The sequence below is a fragment of the Protopterus annectens genome, chromosome 6.part0 (assembly GCF_019279795.1).
Source record: "Protopterus annectens isolate FY-2018-M chromosome 6.part0, PAN1.0, whole genome shotgun sequence".
Taxonomy (NCBI): domain Eukaryota; kingdom Metazoa; phylum Chordata; order Ceratodontiformes; family Protopteridae; genus Protopterus; species Protopterus annectens.
The window spans coordinates 480776743-480801808 of record NC_056737.1 but is presented as its reverse complement, the minus strand read 5'-3'; the positions used below and the strand labels follow the sequence as shown (position 1 = coordinate 480801808).

The following is a 25066-nucleotide window of genomic DNA, read 5'->3' as shown; positions in this document are numbered from 1 at the left end:
TGGTCCTTTAATTAAGAGAAAAGATCAAAGAAGTAACTGGGGACAGAAGACTGTGTTGGTCACACTGCAGACTCAGAATGGCAGCACATTATGCCAATGTTTGTGCCACCTGGGTCTGTCTTTGAATTTTCTGCCCCTCCCCATCACAAAATCATGGTCAAATGGGCCCCCCAACACACACATCCCTCCCCCCTGCAGCCATTCCAGTGTCCCATTAATTGGCTATTTCTCCCCATTTACCATAAACACTGTAATGTACATACTGTTTTCTGCTTTACTTCTACAATGATTTGGATTTAATTTAAAACTTCTATTTTAAATTTTATATTATATCACAGAAGAATGCCAAAGAAGCTGAAAAGTAAGGTGTACAAGACAGTGGTGTGAACAGTACTACTGTATGGTACAGACACTTGGCCAGTAAAGGCAGAACATCCGAAGAAGCTAGAGGTGATAGAAATGAAGTGCCTGTGAAGGGTGATAGGATGCACACTGTGGGACAGACGAAGAAATGAGGACATAAGAGCAGAAGCCAAAGTAGCTCCAGTTGCAGAAAAGAACAGATTATGGTGGTTTGGACACGTGCAGAAAACCAGAAGACAATCTGGTGAGGAAGAAGGTAAGAGGAAGTGAGCACATCCAACAAGGAGGTGGATGGATTGTGTGAAAGAAGATCTGCAATAGTCAGGCATGAGTGTGGCACTGAATCGAGAGAGTTGGCGACAATCAACACTATACCCCAACCCCATTCAGAAAAACAAATGGGAATAAAGGGGCTGATGATGATGATGACTTGAATTTTATAGCACAAACACTGATAGACATTTGCTAAACAAAGCAATACAGTCTCACAATGAAAACAGACTTAGCATTAAAAATTCTGTGCCCTTGAAACTCACATTCATTGAAACAGCATTGAAACCCACATTCAAAGAAAATGCATCTGGTCAGTGGCAGATAAAGTTTACATTTTAGCTGTTTTCAAATCATAGGCCCCTTGTAAACATTTTTGGGACCATGCAAACATGCATGTGTTCTTTGACTCACTTCCTGAATGTATTAAATTATACTCCATGTATAATATAGCACACTTGTTAGAGCACGTTTTAAATGTATTGTTTATATAACCAATAATGACAAAACTGCCCAGTTCACAATATTTCCATCACAAAAGTCTAATTAAACTTCTGTAATTACAATTCACTCATACCTCTAACTTCTTACAGCAAGAAATTTGGATAAAGCCATAAATAAAAGTGGGATAAAGGCCCCAAAATAGGGACATTTTTTTAATTTAAATATTGCCCTTACAAACAATTTTATGAAAAACAGACCAAAAATATGAGGTAAAAATCTGGACATTCTGCAAAAATTTGTACAGTTGGGAGGTATGCCATCACAGTCTCTGCAGAAATAAAAATCATCTAAATAATTCCACATTAAAGAGATCTGTAACTAATGAAGAGGATGCAGAAAAGCTAATCACTGGGAAGAAACACTGTGCAATGAAACTTGAAATGCTAGGCTTGGATAAAGATAAGAAATAATCTAAAGGGTAGAGTTCTATAGTCATAAGAAGGTGAAGTGAAGATCTTAAAATATATAAAAGCAAAAATATAAGTATGGAAGAAAAGTAGATTTAGAAGTAGTAACAGAAATTTGTAGTGTTACAGATGCACAATGTGAGAAAGAAGGAATTAGTATTTAAATATGTTTAAGCTGGTGGGTCAGTGAAATAGTAAGGGAAGGTAAACATTAAAATGTAGACCCCATGTGAGATGGCACAGGGCAGGACAGGAGTCATGGGACTCGGACCTCATCTCTTCATGAAACAATCACAAGTAAGTCCCATACAAAAAAACACATAGCTTGGGAAAACAGCAGATTGAGCAAGAAGGTAAAAACAATGCAGCAGAAAAGTGAATCAATGTTTTTTTAATCAGTAATACAGCCCTGTAAAACAAATAAAATGGTTATCAAGAAATCAAGCATGACAAAGATGAAGTTATACAAATTAAACAAATCAAGTAAAAACAAATTAAACAAATCAAGTAAAAACAATAAAGAAAAGCTATAAACAATTGGGAAGCTGTGGTAACATGCTGAGTCTTGCAATTCACTGCAGTGCAAAAGCAGCAAAGTGAAATCCAGGCCATCATCAAACGCATACTGTTTTGCACTTCTTTTCATTAAACATAAGCTGAAATACTGTCTACATTTAAATAATTTTGCCAATTCCTAACTCATCATCTAATAACTTTACCTGTATGTTGTACTGACAAAAGAAGAGGTGGACAGGCTGTAGGAAACACAGAGATGCAGACAGCAACACAAGAATGCAATGGAATATCTTGTATTTAAAATTGCGCATGGGCAGAAAGGAAGAACAGGACATCTGTGCGACAATGCATGCACAGACGTGACACGACAAGTGTGTGGGACTGGGCTGTTCTTAAAGAAGAATGCCCTTAAAAACAAAAACAGTATATATATATATATATATATATATATATATATATATATATATATATATTTATTTGTTTTTTTTATAATTAAAAAGTAAATGTGACAGTACCTTGGCCAGTGAAGTAAAAAAAAAAAAAGTGCTGCCCAGGGCAGACCACCCCTCTTGCCCCCCCCCCCCCACCAACTACGTCACTGCATTATGTATAGGTACTGTATACAGAACATCTGAAAATGACAGAAAAACAAAAGTTGCTATTCTCAGGATGGCTAAGAAAGGGGAAGTGCTGTTGATGTAGGACTTTGGTATGCCAGATGTAAGTTGGAATGTTTTGACTGCAGACATACCTAAGAGCAGGACAATGCTGTGTGCCTTACAAGGGACAAGCCTCATAAAGCTATCACTACAATCTATACAAGAAAGAGCAGTCTTTAATCTAGTTTTCTCAAATAAGGAGGGGGACAACAAGGATCTCAGATCTGGAACTGGGAATCCATCAGATAAAGAAATTACCAAACAGTGTAGTTCTCCATAAGCTTATTTGCAGACATAAGCCAATCTGATGTAAAAAAACATAATACAGATTACCACTATAAATTAGGAACTTATGGCCTGCCTAGTCTGCCCATTGTTTTTATACAGTGTGTAGGTCCTACTTATACAAGATCTTAATCTCCCACTTTCCTCAGAGTTCATAAGAATAGCCTTCTTTCTGCCCCAATGCATTCATGAATGCATTTACCATTTTGACCTACTTCCTTTTCAAAAGGCTGCACCACTACCCCTTTAGTGAAATAATACTTTCTCATACATTCCCCAAGCTATCCACCTTGTATTCTGATAAGGTGCTGTCTTGTTTTCACACATTACATTTTTCCGTGGTACTGACCTGGAACAAGAGAGCTCCTCTGGAGCCATGCTTCTGTCAGGCCCCTATCAACTTTCACTGAGACTAAGCATGTTAATATCTTTAATCTTTCTTTATTAAAATGACTTTTGATGCAAACTATGTACAGTTCTTTCTTACCTCCTTGCTAAAGTAACTTAGGACCAGACTTTCTCCTGACTGCTACAATGAATTATGTTTTTTTTGAGCCTCTACATCTCATCTCCTGTGAAATATTGGCAAATAAGTGATACACAGGGGAAAAGCTTGATCAGAAGGGGGAAATGACCTGGAATATCTGCCTGCCGAATGGAGAATGAAAGGATAGCGCAGAGTAGGAAGGAGATGATGCACTGATACTGATGGGATTGCATGTTATGAACTATGTGGCATGAGACTGGAAAGAGACTGTTGATTAATGACAAAGAAAAAAGTAGGCAAAGTAATTCTAAATCTTTACAAGAAGATTAAGGAAAGGGAACAGAAGCTGAAAAACTTGGCTGAGGTAGTTCTGTGCTAGTACAGCCCTGATCTCAAGCATGGTGATGGGGAATGCATCATGTCATATCAGAGAAGCATTTGGCAACTCAAAGACGCAATAATACGTTACTCATGCAAACCCGACATGTGTTGCCAAAGAGCAGCAATATCAGGATATAGAAAAATTAAAATTGCTACAATGCACAGAAGAACTCATGTTTTGATAATCACTGTTGTGAAATATGTGGGTTCTTGTTTATGAAAATAGGAAGATTTAAACACAATCTTAAGCAACGAGACATTCCATCCTAGTTCTTCCACTGCCAAAACCCATTTTAGTATAGTTTTACTTACTTGGAAGTTCAATAGTCAAACTGCCTGACAGCTAGGAGTACATTCATGTCAGACAGTTCAAGGCTGTAAGTCAGGGGAACCTATGTCATTTGTAAGTTCCAAGTCTGGAGGCCAAGTCTGGAGGTCAGTTTAACAGCAGAGATGTGAGATGCTCTGTGAACACTGAGCTAAACTAATGCTTTTCCACTGCACCGTGCAGCATCTTTTTAGTATTAAATGGTCTCCATTTCTTTTTGCTAAAGTTCATTCAGTCATAAAAACTCCATTGAGTAAGTATGTTTAAAGTATAGACTCAAGGCAAGAGATTTGTGCTATACATAAAAATAAATACCATATTAGACACAAACAGCAGAATTAAGAGATTTTTTTTTAATCTTATGCTCTCAATATCCACAGTGGAATAAAATGTTTAGGGGGGTGATCCCTTGTCACAATCCAAGACAGAGTTTAATTCAAAGTGTTAGGCAGTCCAACTGGAAAAAAGTACATTTATATACACTTACCATAAATGTAGATGTTGGAGTGTCTTCACTGTTGCAGTCATCACATTTGGGGTTATCCCTGCCAGGGTAGCCCTTGGCTGGCCTGAATACCAGAGCCTTAGTATTTCTGGGTCGGTTGCTGTCACCTGAGGACTGACGTCAGGTCATCAGTGGTATAAAGGAAGGCAGCCTACACCATTACATCATTTTTTCTTGCCCTAACCTGTCAGGAGCCCCCAAGTGGGAGCCAGGATATGGTGGAAGAACCCCACCAGTAGAAAGTAAATACCAAAAAGTTTCTTGTAAGGAGAGAGAGAGAGAAAAGGGGGATGGAGGGAGGGAAACCAGGACTTCAACAGTGAAGACACTTGAACATCTACAATTATGGTAAGTGTACACAACTGTACTATGTTCTTCGTGTTTCACTGTTGCAGTCATCACAATTGGGTAGATTCCCAAAGCTGAGGATATGGGTGGAGGCAGTCAAGGAAGCTAGGGGCTGGCTAGCATGCCCCGCAAGACTGCAGAGGCAAACCCTGCCCTGGATTTGGAGAAGAGAGGCAGGTCTTAATGCTTGGTAAAAGTGTGAACAGATGTCCAGGTGGCAGCCTCCAGGATGTCCCTGGTGAGGACTCATCTAAGGAAAGCTGCAGAGGTGGAGGCTGCTCTGGTGGAGTGTGTCCTGACCCCCTTGGGGGGAGGCTTGCTATGTTGTTTGTAGCAGAACTGGATGCAGTGTGCTATCCATTTGGAAATGGTTTGCTTGGGGATGGCTTTGCCCTCTGCCGCTGAAGTACAGCTAATCATAAATTTATCAGACTTTATGAAGGGTTTAGTCCTGTACAGACAGTATCTGAGCTATCTATGCACATCTAGAGTGCAGAATCCTTTCCCCCTTGTTTTAAGGGTTAAGAAAGAAGGTGGGCAAATTGATGGATTGGTTGAGAGCCACACTGGACACCACTTTAGGCATGAAGGATGGAGACCCTGTCTGCATGGAAGATGATGAAGGGTTCCACAGCCACAAGTGCTTCCAGCTCAGAGACTCTTCTGTCTGAAGTGATGGCTAGGAGGAAGGCTATCTTCCAGGAGAGAAATTTTAGCTCTGCAGAAGCTGGTTCGAGAGGAGGCAGGGTGAGCTTTTCCAAGACAAAGTTAAGGTCCCAAGCTGGTGTTGGTGCCCTTCTGGGGGGGCCTCAAGTTGCTAGCTCCTCTGAGGAACTGTTTAATCAGAGGGTGTGAAAAAAGGGACTGCTCAGTGGGAAAATGAACAGAAATAGCAGAGGTATGAATTTTAATACATGAGAAAGACAGACCACTGTGTAGTAGGTCAGCTAAGTAATCCAGGATGAGAGGGATGGAGGGTTGTGCTGTACTGGTCCCCTTAGCTTGGATCCAGGTGCAGAACCTTATCCATTTATCTGCATAAGACTTTCTGGTGATAGGGCATCTGGCATCTCAGACAACATCCAGAACCTGTTTACTGAGTATGGCAGATTGGTCAGGTGTTAGGGTATAAGCCAAGCTGCCAAATTGAGTGTCTGCAATTGGGGATGCATGAATTCCCCTTCCCTCTGGGTTAGGAGGTTTGGGATCTGAGGAAGATTCCATGGAGGCAGTGGGGACAGGCTGTGCAGCACGGGATACACCAGTGTTGCCTGGGCCAGTCTGGGGCTATGAGAATGGTCCTTGGTTTTTCCTCCCTTATTTTGAGCAGTATCCTGTGAATGAGAGGTAGGGGAGGAAAGGAAAGGTATAGATCGAGAGGTTTACCCAAGCGAAGGACAGGGCATCCACTTTCCATGCCATGCAGCGATTCTCCCTGGTGCAGCATTTGCTGAGCTGATGGTTGGTGTGGGAGGCAAAGAGGTCAACCTCCGGGGTTATTAGGAAGAAGGTGTTTCTGTTGAGCTGCCACTCATGGGGGTCCAAAAGCTTTCTGCTTAATTGGTCTGCCAGGGAGTTGAAAGAGCCTGGCAGGCATTGTGCTAACAGGTGTAGTTGCATGAAAGAGGCTGTGAACCAAAGGGTCAAGGCCAGCCTACACAGCAGGTAGAAGTGAGTCCCTCCCTGCTTGTTGATGTATCACATCACAGTGGTGTCTGTTCTGATCAGGAGAACTCCTGGAGAGAGAAGGGGTTTGAAAGCTATCAAGGCCTGCTGCACAGCCATCATCTCTTTTTGACTGATGTGCAGGTGGAGTTGCTGGGGGTTCCATTGGCCCAGAATGCACTTGCCATCCAGGTGTGCACCCCAAGCGTAGTCTGATGAGTCTGTGGTGAGGGTCTGGGTGGCAGAGTGTGGGGAGAAGGGCAGTCCCTTGTTGTGGGAGCAGGCTGTTGCCCACCAAAGAAATTCCTTCCTCAGGCAAGGAATAACAGGTAGAAGAGTTTCCACATCTTGAGAGTGTTGACACCAAAGGCACTTTAGGTACCATTAAAGTTTCCTCATATGCAGTCTGGCATATGGAATGAGGATTATGCAAGATACCATGAACCCCAGGGCTTGCAGGATTTTCGTTGCAGAAAGCTGGGGCCTGGTGACCAGTTGAGAGAAGTATGCTGATAGGAAAATTTGTTTCTCGGGTGTTAGGTATGCCATCTGGGATGCTGTGTCCAGACTTGCTCCCAGGAAGATTATCCTTTTGGTGGGTACCTGTTTGGATTTCTTTTCTCCGACTGTGTAACCCTAGGGAGGTTAGTAGGTCCTTTACAAAGGCCAGGTCTTTGAGCAGCTTTTCCTGGCTGTCTGCCTGAATAAGGCAGTCATCTAATTAGGGGTAAATTTGAATATTTCTTTGTCTGCAAAAGGCAATGGTAGGAGCCAGGCATTTTGTGAAAATTCTGGGAGCAGTAGGTAAGCCAAAGGGATCACCAGGAAGGTGCTTAAAATGGCTAGATCGAGGGTGGTGTGCCATATGCCCTCTTTTCTGGGTACCAGAAAAAGCCTGGAGTAGAAGCCTTGGCCTATCTGCTCTGCAGGAATGTTCTCTACTGCCCCCAAGGAGAGCATGGAATGGATTTGCTTTTGAGCCTCTGTCCAATGATTTGGTGGGAGATCTGAGAACCCTTTTGGGGTTGGAAGGGTGTGGAAGGAGAATTTGTACCCCTGAGACACAATGTTCAGAACCCATTCGTCCATGGTAATGGTGGCCCAGGTGCTCGATTGAAAGGAGAGTTATCCTCCTAGGGGTATGTGAAGGTGGGCAGAGACGAGGTTGGAAGGGGGTGAGTCCTTGTGAGTTCTTACCATAAGGGGGTGGCTTAGAACTCCCTGGTTTTGAAGTGGAGGCAGTCCACTGCTTAGACCTCTGCAACCCTTGGGACTGCTTTCTGGGAGGTCTGTTTCCACAGGGCCCAGGCTGGCACTGTTTACTAGGAGCAGGAAAGGACCAGTGCTTGGATGGAAAATGCCTGCTGAACCTAGTGGGTTGTACCTGTAAGAAATCTTTAACAGTCTGCATAGATTTTGCTTTTTCTTCCATATCTTTTAAGACCTCTTCTGGTTTAGTACCAAATAAGTTACTTTTGTGCAAGGGTGCTTCTAACAATTTTGATTTGACATGGTATGGCAGGGGTTGTTCCTTAAGCCATGCATATCTTCTAATGACACATCCAGTGACTGCTGCCCTGCAAGAAGCTTCTAGGGCATCAAAACCACAGTGCAAAGTGTGTTTAGTTACTTGACCAGCAGAATGCATTAAATCCTGTAAATCTTTAGATTCTGCCCATGCGGGAAAGGAGGAAATGTTTTGTTTAAGGAGTTCCAAGGTATGTTACTAATACTTAAGCATATTGAACTGACAATTTACTGCCCTGATAGCAAGAGTAGCTGAGGTGTATACTTTTTTACCCCATATGTCCAGTGCTCAAGAAAGGCTGCCTTCCTTTATACTGACCAAACTGCAGAAGTGTGCGTACCAAATACTCCACAATAAAACCACTGGTACATTGCAGAAAATGCTGGTAGTCCACAAAGTAAAGCAAAAAAGTTTATTGTAAGACAATAGAAAGCTAGTAAGAGCTTTCGTCCTCAAGAAAAGAACTTCAGACAAAACTTTTGTCAGTACTTTCTTTCTGTCTTTTGGTGCCTTCCTTTATACCACTGATGACCTGACGTCAGTCCTCAAGCAACAGCAACCTATGCAAAAATACAAAGTCTCTACTATTCAGATCAACCGAGGGCTACCCTGGCAGGGATAACCCCAAATGTGATGACTGCAACAGTGAAACACAAAGAACATCTGGAAGCAAGAAGAAGCTTACAGGCATGTAACTTACTAGCAACTCACTCTGACACTTCAGTGAAATAACCTCCTTGGGGTTACAGACCTCTCTAACACAACTGTTATATTCTACTTATGACTTCATATATTCAATTAGCTAATTCAATTATTTCTTTGTTGTACCTTACCTAAACAAAAAATGAATTCTAACTTGTACAATTAAATTATCCCAGTCCAGATCAACTTTTAATCCTATAGGAATGACAGTTTTATATTTCAATATGTAAAAGGCTTCCACTGGCAATAATTTATTCTGGTAATTTTTAGCATTATAATCCACTACTTGATTCAAAACAATATAATTTTACAAGCAGAATCCCCTACACACCAACAAAGTCACATGCATTACAACCAAACTAACTGGCGAAGTACTACATACCTTTCTAATGCATTCATGTAAACATATACTAACTTTTCTAATAGTTTTACTTACGTACCAAAAAAACTGAGAGCAGTAACAAGTACCATATCTCATTTTTATTGTTGGACACTCACGTAATTGAATTTTTGTTACTTTAAGTGAAACTGTATTTCACAATTCAAAGCATTATCCAGCTAAGATATTTTAACCTACTCCTGTCTTGGTAGCAGTATCAGTCATAATGAGCCTCAACAGAATTGGAAATATCTACAAAAATACCAGGAGTATCAATTCCAAACATTTTTTACTGTTTGCAAATAAGATATCTTTAACTCAGTGTAAATATATGCCTACCCCATTCCCAGTCATCAAAATCGATGTGGTCTTAAGACTACTTTCTATCTTACTTCTCAGACTCTGGACACCTAAATTAACTTCTACTCATGAATATTGGGGGGGGGGGGTAACACTTATAAAAGCATGCCATTCATGCATCAATCAATTAAACAAGGGGAGTAAAAATAAAATAAAATAAAGTATTTGGGGGGGGGGTAGTCTGGATATCCAGTACGGTTAGCACATGAAAACTACAGTCTGCAAGAATGTTGAAAACTCATTATGTAATATTTTTTAGCACAAGTACAGAGAATTAGATATGACTAATAGCCACCACAGAATACATAGGAGATGGATTCGGAATGCAGTACACTCAAAGATGTGGGGAAGTAGTAAGACATATGAACTCTGCATGATATTCTGAAAATTAGCATTATATCTGCTTCCTCATCTTCTTTGGTGACCTATTTGTGGTAGTTTCTTTTCTTGGTTCACCCAAGGTCCATAACAAGAACAGTGCCAGTATAGGTCAAGGGTAATCATTTCTCTTTAGCCCCCCCCCCCCATGGAATGTATATATCTGAATGGATTTTCCTTCCATCCCCCCAGTTAGTGCAATCCTAAAAACAGTGCTTATGGTGTGGATACAGTTCTGTTTAAAATAAGCAGAATAAGTCAAGCAATTTTTTTCAGATTTTACTGAACAGCAACAAACTAAGAAATAATTTGCAGATGTCAAATCTACAGAGGTATCACCTGGTGGTTTCTACCACATCCTTTCGAAGTTGCTGTAGGTATTCTCTGCGCCTGCTAGGCAGATCCAAGTCTCTCTGAGGAGATAAGATTGGGTGCCGACGGGGGCTGAGACTGCGGCTCCGCCTGAGAGTCTGAATTCGTTCCTCTCTTTCTCTCCTGAGTTTTTCTATAGTTTTCATATGCCTATTACGGGAGCAACATAGAACATAAACAGTATATATAAAACCAGCGAAATGAGAAAACAACATTTTACTTAGTTTTCTGATTTATAAGCTGCTTTCATGGAAACATTAACTTGGCATTCAGTTAGAAGTGGGTATCACAATTGGTGATCTTTATGTGATAATGTTGTGACGTTATGATGTGCTTCACTGTCAACTATGATACTATATTTGGACTGTTTCATCTGATGTTTTTGCACATGAAATCAAAATACAGTAATACAAAAAAAAAGTATTGCAGTAAATAGATATAAAAACCTGAACAAATTGAGCCAGATTCCAAAAGACTTGCTCTCAGTGTAAATGGCTTACTTCTATGCAAGGCCCATTTATTTTTAACCTGGGGCCAGATTTAAAAAGACCTGCTCTGAGTCTAAGTGTTCACTTACACTCAAAGCAAGTATTTTGGGATCAAGTGCATCATTTTCAATATACACTGAAGTGTGGGGCCAGCTTCTACATTCTACACTCTCAGGTCTGCAATTCCAAACCAAAAATTATGGAAGGCACTGTGTTACAATCCTCTCTTCTTTCTTGTTACTGATATTGCTTTTACCAGTAGCCTGTAAGACTACTACTACACTTCTACAAATTATCATAATCATAAAATCATATGATAGTCCAGTAAGTACTGTAGTTTAGGAAGAGAGCTTCTGGCAAAGTACTCCAGATTGGGTGTAACTGTTTCCTAAATCAAAATCATCTATATGAGACTGTGCAAAGACTGAGACTGGCTTTCAGTAACATACTGCATATGGCTCAGAGTTAATCAGTGAATGAATTTGCCATGCCTAGAACATGGGTAGTCCATTAACAATGCTAATATGTTTTGTTGGCTGGCCTCTACAGTGAACTCTTCAAATATTTATTTTTATTTATTTATTTAACATTTGTTGACTGGGAAAGTCCGACTAGGTTCCACAGAGCCTGTTTTCAGCGGAGGCCCTGGGAGAAATGCTCCAATACATGTCTTTGGAATACTATACTATACTTTGACATACTAGTACTGTACAGGCATGCAGCACTTTTTTATGAATCCCAGCCAGTGTGCGATTTTAGTCTTTTTTATTTTCTTAAGCTAGTTCCTGAAAATTGTTCACTTTTGGTAGAATGCCTTTCTACACATTCTGGATGAATCAAGTGTTCTGTTAAATAAGGAGGAAAAACACAAGCAGCATTCTATTTCTGCATATTTTGTTGAACAATGTTAGTCCATTTTCAGAGAGCACTCAAAAAGATAAGACTTTAACTATAAATTAATACAACTTAAGCATAACAGTAAAACAATGCACAGCAGGTTATTTATATAACTCAATATAACCAAAAAGCAAATCACTTAAATATACTACTGCTATCATACAGAGAAGAGTGCTGATAACAGAATTTGGCAAACACCAAAGACTGAAGCAAAACTAATCCAATTAACTTTAACTGTGCCATGTCTTAGGAAAGGGGACAATTCCTGTCATGGTAGTAGAAACCCAAAACATTTGGAGAAATTAAAAGAACAGTTCAACAATTCTCAGTTTACTCCATAAAGTTTGACAGTTGTGTCATTAGTTTACGACATTCCATTTTCCATGCATTTGCTTAGTTATCTTCACTGAAGACATTTTTATTTACCTATCTTTTAACATGGTATATGATCTAGTCCTTAAACTGTGTCAAAAGGCACCAATTATTTTTAAAAATGTGTAAGTTTTTTGCAAGATATTGCTTCTATTTGTAACATTTTATTGATGCATATTAACTTTGTGTACTGCTCCTTCTAGTGTAAATAACAATTTTGTGTACATATGTTTTCTTTTGGTGTAAATGACTGAAACTGTATGTATATAATTGTCTACCAAGTTCATCTCCTGGATTATATGGATTAAGTAAATGTTTATTAAAGGAAAGCCATGAGCAAACAAGCTTAAATTCATCCTAAAGACATTTCTGAAGAGCGCCTGCCACTTTGGTTTCTTTTATTATAACAAAGTAATCAGCAATAATGTCACTTACTTTTTTGGAAGGAAACATAGTGTCACTTACTTTTTTGGAAGGAAACATAGGTCTTTAATGAAAAATGAAAAGAAGACGGAATCCAAAACAGAGCACCGTGGGTTGTCTACTATAACTATTTCCATATCAGAGATGGCATTGCCAATTTTGATAGTGAAAGTGCAATCCTTCAGTTAGTTGTTAAACCACTTGCAGGAACCCACTGCTAGACATACTCACCAGGATGAGAAAACAGTGTGACAGATGTCAACGGGCTTGCCAGAATTGGTGATGTCACCAAGGCTCTTAGATGCATTCACCCCCAATATGCATAACTGGAATTACACGTGGCAGTGAACAACCTTTGATGTTCCAGTTTGGATGATATGAAGAAAGATGTGGCTGAGCTCTGTGTGCATGCTTCTGATGATGGTAAACTAGTCTTGAGCATTTCTTAACATCACTGTGAATGATGCCACATCACAGACAAAAATAATCAACTTCAGCAATTGGCTCAGTTCCAGGGGGGTTGCCAATGAGTGACAACTTGAAAGAGGATGGTCCACAGTCCTATCAGCTTTGGTATGGATGGCCTTCATGTCTCTTTCTGGATACTCTGCATACCGGTAAAGACATTTACCAGTAGTCCCTTTCTTAGGCAAAGTCAGTCGTGTACACCTACTTACCTAATACATTTCAAACCAGGTCTATATTACCACAGCATTGCTTAATGCTAAAAACAGAAACAAAAAGTTGCCCTGCCCTCAAGCTTTTCCTAACATTTGAAAAACATAGAACTCTGTACAATTATAGAAATGTGGTTCAAATGTAATGACAATACTCATTTTCTACCTGGTTTTAATGTCCATCACTCATTTAGACCTTCTACCAATTACACCTCTCAACCTCTTAGCACAAGAAATCTGGGCAAGGCCAAAATAATGGGGGACAAAGGCCCAAAAAAGGGACAGATTTTAATTATTGCTTTTATAAACTTAGGAAATTGCTAGAACGGGTTTTGTATTAGCATGCATTTTTGATGGATAAGAAGTCAAAGTTAAATGTCTGTCATTATTTAATGACTTTAATTCTCACTGACTTGCCAGGAAAGAAACAAATTGTATGAGGAATAGACAAAAAAGATGGGGCAAAAATCTGGACATTCTGTTGAAACATGAACAGCTTTGTCTCTGCTGAGTGTCTGTTTTTATTCCAAATTCCATTAAATCACATTTAATCCAGCAAGATAATGACCTAGAACTCCTCCATATCCTGGTGACTACAAGCAAGTCCACCCTCTAAATCATGGACCATTACAGAAACCACTCCATGATGACAATAGCCTATGAACCCAACCTCAACAAATCAGAATTCCTAACTACTGAACCTAACACAATCATTACGTGTGATTTCAATTATTCACAAATTTCCTAACATACTCCAAAAATAACGCATATGCACAAATGTTCTTGGATACTGCCAGTGACAAATCTAGCAACCAATTAGTGCTTCCCCTGCTTAGGTTTCAGACTTACTAGATCTGGTTGCTATGAATATGGCGCAATCATGTACTATACTCCAAAACACTTCTGTGTGCCAAAAGAAAGATTTAATAACAGGTAAAGCTTTTGGGTTAACCACCCTTCATCAGTACATAACATCAAGTGAATATCAAAGCCATTTAAATAGGGATAACAATTAAAAACACATTATTCAGCCAGCCTACCAGAAACACCTTTTAATTACGTATTTAAAACACTACTTTTTATATAAAAAATCTTTTTCTTAAAGAAATATCTATATCTAATGTAACATATAAGACATTCCACATATATAATCATTCATAAATATTCATATCTAAAATATTCTCTATTTAAAAACCTAAATCTATAATATAATATTAAAATATATATTAAGACCATGTAAGCAAAAAAATCAAATATTTCTCTGTCTTTTAATTAACACTGGCTTTAAACTAACTGTTACATTCAAACCTGGTTTTGCCTCAGCATCTAACCTAATAATCCACTCAAATTCTTTTAATTCTAGCATATTGTTAATATCCCCTTCCCCTCATACCTAAATTTACTTCACATATTACTCCAAATTTAAAAGTATGGCCTTCATTTTCTATAATGTGCTTACTGAGTGCATTGTTTAGTATTCCCCTTCTAATTTCGGATTTATGCTCTATTATACGTTCTTTTAGTTTTCTAGTTGTTTTTCCTACATAATATGCTGAGCAATTGACACAAGTTGCTAGATATACTACTCGGGGTGTATTACAGTTAGCCAAACATTTAAACTCAAATTTTTGCTTAGTTACAGGGTGCTCAAAAATGTTTGACGAATCATATATGTCTACGCAGCAAGTACAATTGTAGCACTTCTGAGTTAAATTCTTACTTAAATATTCTATCTTTTTTTCTTTGAAATTTTTAAAACATAATTTTTGCTTTACATTTTCTAGATTTCTAAAGGAAAATTTTGGTTTTATTCCTATTATATCTTTTACCTCTGGCATAGTTAACATTATCATCGAATTCTTTTCTATTATATTACATACATCCCTTGTAAGGGCATTATAAGTAGAAACATATCTAAGTACGTCTTTTTTTCTATCTAATGCCCTTACTGTCTCATGCCACTACTAAAGAAAGGGCTATATTCACCACTTCTTTTCATTTTTACCTCTTCATATACTGCATTTATATGCTGAAGAAAATAGCCAAGTCCTATAAAATCTTGTATCATCTCTTCCGCTTGAAATGTAAAGTTAACACCCTCTGTATTCAGTTTACTGACTCTTATTAGCTGGGCTTTTAGTACTCCTTTAAAGGTGTGCATTGCATGCATGCTATTTTTCCTAATATATCTATTGGCATTCACTTCTTTCTTATAAATCATTGTTTGCATTCTATTATGTTTAATATAAAGTCGAATGTCCAAGAAGTTTATAGCTTCTGTGGATGAAGTCATTTTAAATTTCAAAAAATTAGTTGTCATATTCAAATAATCAATGTAATTACTTAATTCATCAGAGGTACCCTCCCATATGAAAAAGCAATCATCCACAAATATTTTATAGAACGTTATCTTAGCATTAAAAGTATTACAGCTATTTAGAAGAAATTGCTTTTCCCATTGGTACAATACTAGATTTGCATATGTATTTGCCACTGGGGTGCCCATTGCCACCCCAGTAAGCTGAAGATAAAACTTATCAAACAAAAAAATATTTTTTGTCAAAACAACATCCAATAAGGCACAAACATTTTCTATTTCCCTTGCTTGCATGCATGTTTCAGAACCAAGAAAACTTCTTATTGCATCCAGCCCATATTCATTCGGAATCACAGTAAATAATGATACAATGTCCAACGTTACTAACATAAATGTTCCATATATGAGTCGTCAAACATTTTTGAGCTTAATTCAGAGCGGGATATTTAAAGCTCTTTATGAATGTTGTATGCTGTCGGAAGAAGTTTGTATTATCAGACAAAAGCACTTACAAGTGTTTTATATCAAAAGAAGCTATCTTTTATGTCTGTGGTGTTTGTACAATAAATCAACTGCTTTTCACCTTTTACATATCTCGTGTGGTTCCAGTTCTTCAGTGAACAAAAGAAAAAAACTCCTAGAAGCCCGGAGAAATTAACTCAAATCCCCTTGCCTTAAAAGTGACTCATGAGGGTAAACAGAAAAAAATCAGCACCTGAAAAGCCAAGTATGAATAAAATATTGCTATCACATCCAAGGATAACCATAACGATGTTTTAACTAGGTCAGGAACTTCAGAGACAATTCCCAAAACTGCAGTAAGTTATTATCAAATGATATAACCCACTCTGAACTCAGGGGATATTGTAGAAATACTAGAAGACACACTGGGTTCGAGCGTCTTCTACTTGTCCTCTCCCTGCTCTCCATCCAGTTTACATCTAGTTAGAAAATCTCCTATGATTACCATAGAACAAGGACTAAAAGCACTCTGCAAAACAAAAAAATACTAGCTCTGTGGATCCAAATAACAAGATAGGCTGTTTTTTGTTAGTATGAAACACTACTTCACAGGCTCCCTTGTAAACATATTCAACATCAGCCTCTGAACTGGTTATGAGCTTGAAACTTGAAGACTTTTGTTATGGTTTACAGTACAAGGGTGGCCTGATGATTGATGCAGGAAACAGAATGCTTAGCCTTACCTCCCTCATATGTCAGGTAATGGAATTTATATAAGTAGCTTATAATTATTCCTTGACCCAAATCAATTTAGCTTTGTGAAGGGCAGACCATGCTTATTTAACCACATTTACTTTTTGAAGAGTCAAAGAAGCATGGGATGAAGATTGGTATACACTGCATATCTATACCTAGGCAAGGCTTTCACCACTGTCCCATACTTTAGCAAGTTTGCTGATATCTGCAAGCTGTTTTTTCTCATTTACTGATACTAAACTGATCCAGCAATGGCTGTACCATGTACAAACCTGGTGCAATGAAAAAAGGTCTCAATCTAAATACAAAAAAGTATGGCATAGTAGGTTTTGGAAAAAAAAAGTCTCCTCAAGTGTTACAAATGGTACTTCTCAGATACAGTCATAACAGACCTGGGTACGCGAGACTTCCAAGATGACGTCACACCGAGTAACAGCTTAATTTCAGCTCTACCAGTGTGAAAACAGAAACTCAGAAGAGAGCCAAGTGAATTTGTCTTTTTGTGTAAATTTCATTCACTGGCTTGTTAGTGTACTGCCCGGAACTAACAAAGAAGAAATTTAGAGACTTGAAAGAAAATCAACCACAAAAGGTGTGCAGAAAACACTGACTGGGACGAATCCTGCAGTTATTCAGTAAAAAGTAGTTCAAGCTCCAGCTTTGATGCAATGCACAATTTCCAGGAATCTAGAGGAAAAAATAAGTCAAATATGCTCATAGCTGATTAAAATAAACAAAACACACTGAAGGAGTATATTGACTTAAATAACAAAAGGATGGAAAAAAATGGAAGAAGCTTTAAACAGATATACAGATAAGCTGATAACACTGCAAAAATCGGAGGCTGGCTGAGTATGAGACTGACCAAGGAGAGATGTTTCAAAAAAATGGTAACATTAGGGGACATGGCACACAGAGAAAACCTGAGATTTTCTGCTGTACCACAGAAACAGGAATGAACAGACTGTATTAATTTTATGAAAGCACAAATAAGCAACACAGCAGGAGGTTTTAATTGAAAGGGCACGTCGTGGGTATGCTCCAAATCTGGCCACGAAAAAGCAGCCAAGAAGGCAGAAGGACAAAGTACTACAATTTGGAGACAGTAGAGTGCTTGAGGAAAATGATTACTCGCTGTACACAAGGTAGAATAGGGTGAAATATTATTCCAGCAATAACAGAATGTCAAGAAGCAGGTATGAGAAAAAAGCTACTGTAGCCAGCTATCTTCAGAATATTTTTTTCTGGATGGTCAAAGACATTTTTTGATCCAGGGCATGCTAAGGAGAAAATATAAAAAAGTGAGCACACAAACACTAGGAAAATATGACAGGAGAGAGGAGCACACACTCCAAGGCCAGAACAGATGCAAACTCTATCACAACACTATAGTTGTAGATGAACAATTTTATTAAAACTTAAAAAGATTGAGCACTTTCACCTGCATAATCTCAGGATTCATCAGAATCTAACCCCCATAATTAAAACCACTGATTATATATATGTTTTCAGCACCGATAAATTTGCTGTAAACAATCACGTGGTCGCTTCCCTTACTCCCTTTTTTATTTTAAAATACAGCACAACATATATAATAAGTTTCACAAGTTATCGACCAACACTCCTTCATAAAATCTTAAAAGAAATTACATAAGTTATATTTATTACATAAAGTAAGTAACATCATATAATCACATCCTAATGGTTCATTTCATCTTCAGGGCTCTATTATATAATATAGGGTTAATGGTGATTGTTTTGTTTATTCCTGGGTAATTGGTGCCGTTCAAAAACAGTTGCCACCTAACCTCTTTATCTTCTAATGTAGTCTTGTAACCACTACCTCTAGGATTAAGTTTTAATATATCTAAAATGGCAAACTTAAACATAGTGCAATCAGGACTATCTTCTAAATGTCTATACAGGGCATTATTGGTGTCACATTTCCTGATCTGATAGACTGCTCAAAAACAGGATATATGAGATGCTCAAAAACAGGATATATGAGATGGCTATCAGTCTTTCCCACACAGAAAACTGAACACTGTACACATTTTGCCAGATATATCATGTCTCGTAATACAATTACCCCTCTTGAAATTTACCATTGTCTTATTAATGTTATAAAGTGTAATACATTCACCTTCTATAACATTAATAAGACAATGGTAAATTTCAAGAGGGGTAATTGTAATACGAGACGTGATATATCTGGCAAAATGTGTACAGTGTTCAGTTTTCTGTGTGGGAAAGACTGATAGAATGCTCAAACATTCACCTTATCCGCGGTGGTGGTGCTGCAGTAGCGTTGTCGCTTCACAGTAAGATGCTGACCGGTTCGACTCTCAGCTAGAGTGTCTTCTTTGTGGAGACGTGCGTGAATGGACTTACCTTCGTTGAAGGTTGTGCATTAGAGCTGGCAACTCAGCACGTAAAAATCAACTGCCACTCATTAGCGGACCGGAGTTCCGCTGTGGCGACCCCTAACTGGGAAAAGCCTAAAGACGCAACAAGTGTAATACATTCACCTTCCAGAAAGGGGGGGGGGGGCAATATCTGCAACAACCACATTTTTAGTATTTCCTCCATGAGATGTAAATGGGATAAATTTAGACTATAATCTATTTTTCAAATTCATACCTGTTTTAAAGACAAGAGACGGGGCATCACCCACTATATTGAACACATCCACAACCCCTCAAGAATATTTCAATTCTTCTTAATATTGTTAACCTTCTCAGCTTCACCATTATACTCTAAAACCAGGGCTCTCTTGTAGGATTCTCCTTCTTCAATAGATTTACTAACTAATCCTGTTCCCTGAATGAGTTTATATCTTAAACCCGATTGGTTTTTCACATACTCCACGGTGTCATTTACCAATTGTTTGGGGTATCCCCTATTTAGGAAAAGTTCACCTATAAAATCTAATTCCTTAACCATATCACTGATACAAAGTCATACAGACTGCTCTTATACATTGCCCTTCAAACTTTTTTCTGCATCCCTGGATGGCAATTACAATATTCTAAAAAGTTATTACTATAAGTCTGTTTCCGATATAAAACTGACTAAAATCCATTACTGGAGTGTGAAACATATGCATCTAAAAAAAGATATACCTTGACTGTTCTGTGTGTATGTAAACTTCAAAAATTCACTAGTACCACTTATATAGTTAACAAAGCTCTCAATGGAACTTGTATCACCACACCTTAGGATGAAAATATCATCCAAATAGTGGGAGTAACATTTTGTATTGTTCTTGTACTGACTTTCCAGAACATATCTAGTTTCCCATTCCAATAGTATGGAATTGGTGAATATTGGCGTACATGACGTGGCCCTAGCAACTTCCCATTTTTGTCTATAATATTCACCTTCAAAACAGATATAGTTGTGATCAAAATTAAGGGACATAAACTCCTCGATCAGCTTAACTTTATCCCAGCTATATCCAGAATATTTACACACTGTAAAATTTTCTAAACCAATGTCTCTTGGGATGACCGAAAATAAGTCAATAACATCAATGGTTAAGAATTTGAGTTCCTTATCCCAGAGCTCACTTTTAAGTTGACTCAAGAAGTCCCAAGAGTCCTTTAGTATATGTTCCACTGTACTATATATTCATTTGAGCCACTTATCTATCAGTAAACCAAATGGAAAAACTTTTGATCTACTTCCAGATACTATGGGGCATAGGGAAGGCTCGCTAATATGTTTATGGACTTTACACTATAGTGGCTACCACTGGTTTCTCCACCGTTAAATAATTGTAAATATCTACTGTAATTCTACTCTCTAATAAATATTCCTCTAATTAGGAGTCAATTCTTCTGTGTGCAATATTGATTTCATTTTTAGAAATGACATCATAAGTGTCTATCATTTAAAATATTGTTCATTTTATTAACGTAATCAATAGTATTGCATAGAGCAATGTCTCTGCCTTTGTCCGACATCATCACCCTTAAAGATGGGTTGTTGCAAATATCCTGCAAAACATTCTTCTCACCTTCAGTTAGATTATATCTAACATTCTTCTTTTTGTTCCCTATTTTATCATACATATTATATATATCTTCTATAACTATCTTTTCTAAAGTGGAAATAAAGGGTTGCAATGGTGGATTAAAACAGCTTCTTTTCTTAAGAACTTTTTCTTGGCATAATTTCTTTCCATTAAAGTGTAAGACTAAATTAAGCTTGCGCATAAAAATTTTTGTTTCATCTAGTGTATCAACCAAATTAAATCATGCTGTAGGCACGAATTTAAGCCCTTTAGAAAATAGGGAAAAATTTAGCCCATTTACAACTCATGGAGGAGGTACTAAAAATGTGGTTGTCGCAAATATTGTACCCTCCCCTTCTGAAAGGTGAATGTATTACACTCGATAACATTAATAAGACAACTGTATATTTCAAGAGGGGTAACGGTAAGACAGGACATGATATATCTGGCAAAATGTGTATGGTGTTCAGTTTTCTATGTGGGAAAGACTGACAGACTGCTCAAAAACAGGATATATGAGCATGGCTATCAGATCAAGAAATGTGACACCAATAATGCCCTGTATAGACATTTAGCAGATAGTCCTGATTGCACTATGTTTAAGTTTGCCATTTTAGATATATTAAAACTTAATCCTAGGGGGTGGTGATTACAAGACTACATTAGCAGAAAAAGAGGTTAGGTGGCAGCTGTTTTTGAATGCCTCCAATTACCCGGGAATAAACGAAACAATCACTATTAACCCTACATTATATAATAGAGCCCTGAGGTTGAAATGAACCGTTAGGCTGTGATTATATGATGGTACTTATTTTATGCATTACCATAACTTTTATGTAATTTCGTATAAGATTTTATGAAGGAGTGTTGGTCGATAACTTGTGAAACTTATAATATCTGTTGTGCCGTAGTTTTAAAGGGAGTAAGGGAAGCGACCATGTGGTTGGTTACAGCAATTTTATTGGTGCTGAAAACATATATAATCAGTGGTTTAATTGTGAGGGTTAGATTCTGATGACACCTGCAGTTATGTGGGCAAAAGTGCTCAATCTTTTTAAGTTTTAATAAAATCCTTCATGTACAACTATAGTGTCGTTTAGAGTTTGTATTTGTTCTGGCCTTGGAGTGTGTGCTCGTCTCAGCTGTCATATTTTCCGAGGAAATACAAAAGTTTGTCCAAAAATACAGAAAGTGAGCTATCAAACAGAAGGATATTTTGCTTCTTATTCTTCAGATAATAAAGTTCATACAGAGACTATGCCAGTGAAACCTTTTCCAGTGTTCACATCTGTGAAATATGGCTGAACAAGAAAACCTGGAAATATTGGACTTATTGCACTTTGCTAAACTTTTAGGGGATTCTAAAGCATATTCCCTACTTCATGCCATTAATATCAGGAAGAACATTAAGGAGGTGGGAAGAGAAAAGAAAGAAGTAACTGTAAGTAAAAGAATTTTTGTTCTTAACTGCATTTTTATAAAACATGACATACACCGCATGCTATACAGTAATGCTTTTTCAGTTATTTTTATGTGTGTAATAAAAATACAAAATTAAACAGGTGCCCCTCCCCCCTTCTTCTTTCCTTCTTTGTTCAGTTTTAAGACATTTAGGCACTGCGATGTAAAAAGAGAAGAAAGCCTGGGCAAAAGAGAATGACATACTGTAAGTAAAACTGAAATGCTTTTTCTTACTTTTGTATAAGGGAATGAACGGTTTAGGGCCCTTGGCTTGATCTTACAGCAAGTTTTATGTGGAAGCAAGTAAATATAAAAACATTGAATGAAAGGAAAAGTTTTTCTTTAGCAAATAAATGTTCACAGTGCAACATGAGAAGCTTGCAGCTGAAGGCAACTGTGTATCTGGTTCTCATGTTTCTATGGAGACAAACTGATTACGGGCAATAAAAACAGAATACTTTTTTCAATGGATAAAATATACTGTTTTCTGAAAGCATTTAAATTGTTTTCTACATCTAGGAGAGGAATACAGATAAGATAAAAACAGGCAGCATTTAGTGTAAGTAGAAGCATAGGCTGTACCTTGCATCTTAGAATGGATAACTTCCATTACAGGTTAATTAAAGCCTGTGAGTGTAACTGTCAAATTAAGACAATAGCTCCTATTAGGAAGGTTAGACTTCATTACTTGGAGATGTACATGGTTTTGTGTGTTTGTATTGAGGGTTTTGTTTACAACAAAAAGCCTTGTATGATGTGACATAGTGCCAATGGATATGACAAGAAATAACTGTATAAAAGATGAATCTGCCAAACATTAGTGTACTGTTACAGGTGATGGTAATACAAAAGCAGCACTTTGCATATTATGTCTGAATGTGAATGGTCATCATAGGTATACAAAAAAAGGACTAATGAGCTATATTAAGAAATGCAGAGTACATAAAGCTATGCTACTGGAGACACATTTTGTTAAGAACTCAGCATGTAAGTTTGATAAAGAAAGAATTTTAGGGTGGTTATTAAGCAGAATATGTGGTACAAAGGAAAAGGGGAGTACTTATATTAATTAATAGAACAGCTCCAATAGTGGTAGCAGAAGAAAACAGAATAATAATGGTAGACTTGTAGTAGTAAGGGGCTGGTGGCAATTGAAGAGGATTATGCTGGCATGCAATTATATTCCACCTAAAACTGCTACAATGGAGTTTAAGAAAATTCTGGAAGAAATTATCAGCTTTCAGCAGGGAATCCTACTTATAGGTGGGGACTGGAATTTGATTTGCAACTGTGAGGATGTATCTGGGGGGCCTACAAGGGAAAATATAACAAAAGAAGCTAAATGTTTTTAAGAAATTTATGAAAATATTTGGCATGGAAAATATGAATTCAGTAGTAGGAGCTTAGAGATAATTTACATTATTCACCAAGGTACAAAAACTGAGCTAGGCTACACAAAAATTATATTTCACAAAAACATGAAAGTTTTGATATGCATCCAGTAACTATTTCAGATCATGAGCCAATAATAACTACAATAAAAATGCAAGGTAATGAAATAAAAAAATGAAACATTGGTACTTCCCCTACTGTTAAACTGAGAGAAATTTAAGGAATGGGTTGTAGGAGTTATAAGGAAAGATACATATATCTCCAGAAAATATAGCTAGGGAGTGGGATAAAATGAAAGCAGAGTTTAAAAATAGTGTAGAAATAAAAGGAAAAAAGATATAGTTAAGAAATAACAAGAACTATTTAGAATGACTGACAAAGGTTAAGGTATTGTGGAATAGGAAGAATCACACAGAACAAGAAGTGGTGCAACTGCAGAGTGCTGAAGAGAAAATAAGGGTCTACTTGGATAATTTGCATTAGTTTAGAAAGACTGCTGTTAAGCAACAGTTTTTTTAACAAGTACAGGTATTAGAAATATTTCGGAAATTTTATGAAAGCCTGTATAAAACAAAGAAATGTGGAAAATAAGAAAAAATACAAATGGAAATGTTTATTGAAGAATTAAATATGCCAAGGTTAGAGGTAGCTAAGACTCAGTTACTATAGGAGGAGATGAACTAAAAATAGTGATGTATAACCAGTCTACAGCAAAGTCCCCAGGACAGATGATATTCCTGTGGAGGTTTGGAAACTAGGAGGGAAGAAAATTATAAAGCTCTGGAAGGTTTTGTTTAACGGTATTTTAAAAGGAGGAGAAGCACCAACATCCTGGAAGAAAGCTGTGGTGGCTGTAATACTAAAGACAGTAAAGACCCATCAGATCCAGCTTCATATAAGTCCATTTCAATTCTAAATGATGATTATAAAGTGTTTATGTATGGATAAAAAATTGGCAAAGGTTGTGCAGAATTGACAGATATGAATCAATTTGGTTTTGTGGAGGGGATGCAAACATTTGACATTAATAAAACAATGATGATCTAGAGGGAAGCATGATGAAGAAATTACCGCTGTTGTTGGTGGGTCTTGATGTAGAGAAAGCATGTGACAGAATAAGTTCGGATTCTGAGTAGGGAAATGGAAGCATTTGCACTCCCTCACACAATAATAAGCTTACTTATATGGACATATGATGGATTAGAGGTGAAAAAGATGTGTTGTGGGGATTCTTCTCAGATAAGTTCTGTTTAAATAGAGGAACTAGACAGGGGTGTCCTCTTTCCTTTTTATTTACCTTACATATAGACCCACTGGCAAAGAAAATAAGGGACTCAGACATTCAAGGATACAATTGGCACTGTAATCA

At 37.6% G+C, this 25066-nt stretch overlaps 1 protein-coding gene across 1 annotated transcript in view; it reads right to left on the bottom strand.

Moving 5' to 3' along the window:
* The window catches only part of STARD9 (StAR related lipid transfer domain containing 9), a 1457104-nt gene that overhangs the window by 223939 nt on the left and 1208099 nt on the right, over nt 1-25066 (bottom strand). The window contains exon 25 of the mRNA XM_044073541.1: nt 10405-10587. Within this exon, the coding sequence (XP_043929476.1) occupies nt 10405-10587 (183 nt within the window). The remainder of the gene's footprint in view (nt 1-10404; nt 10588-25066) is intronic.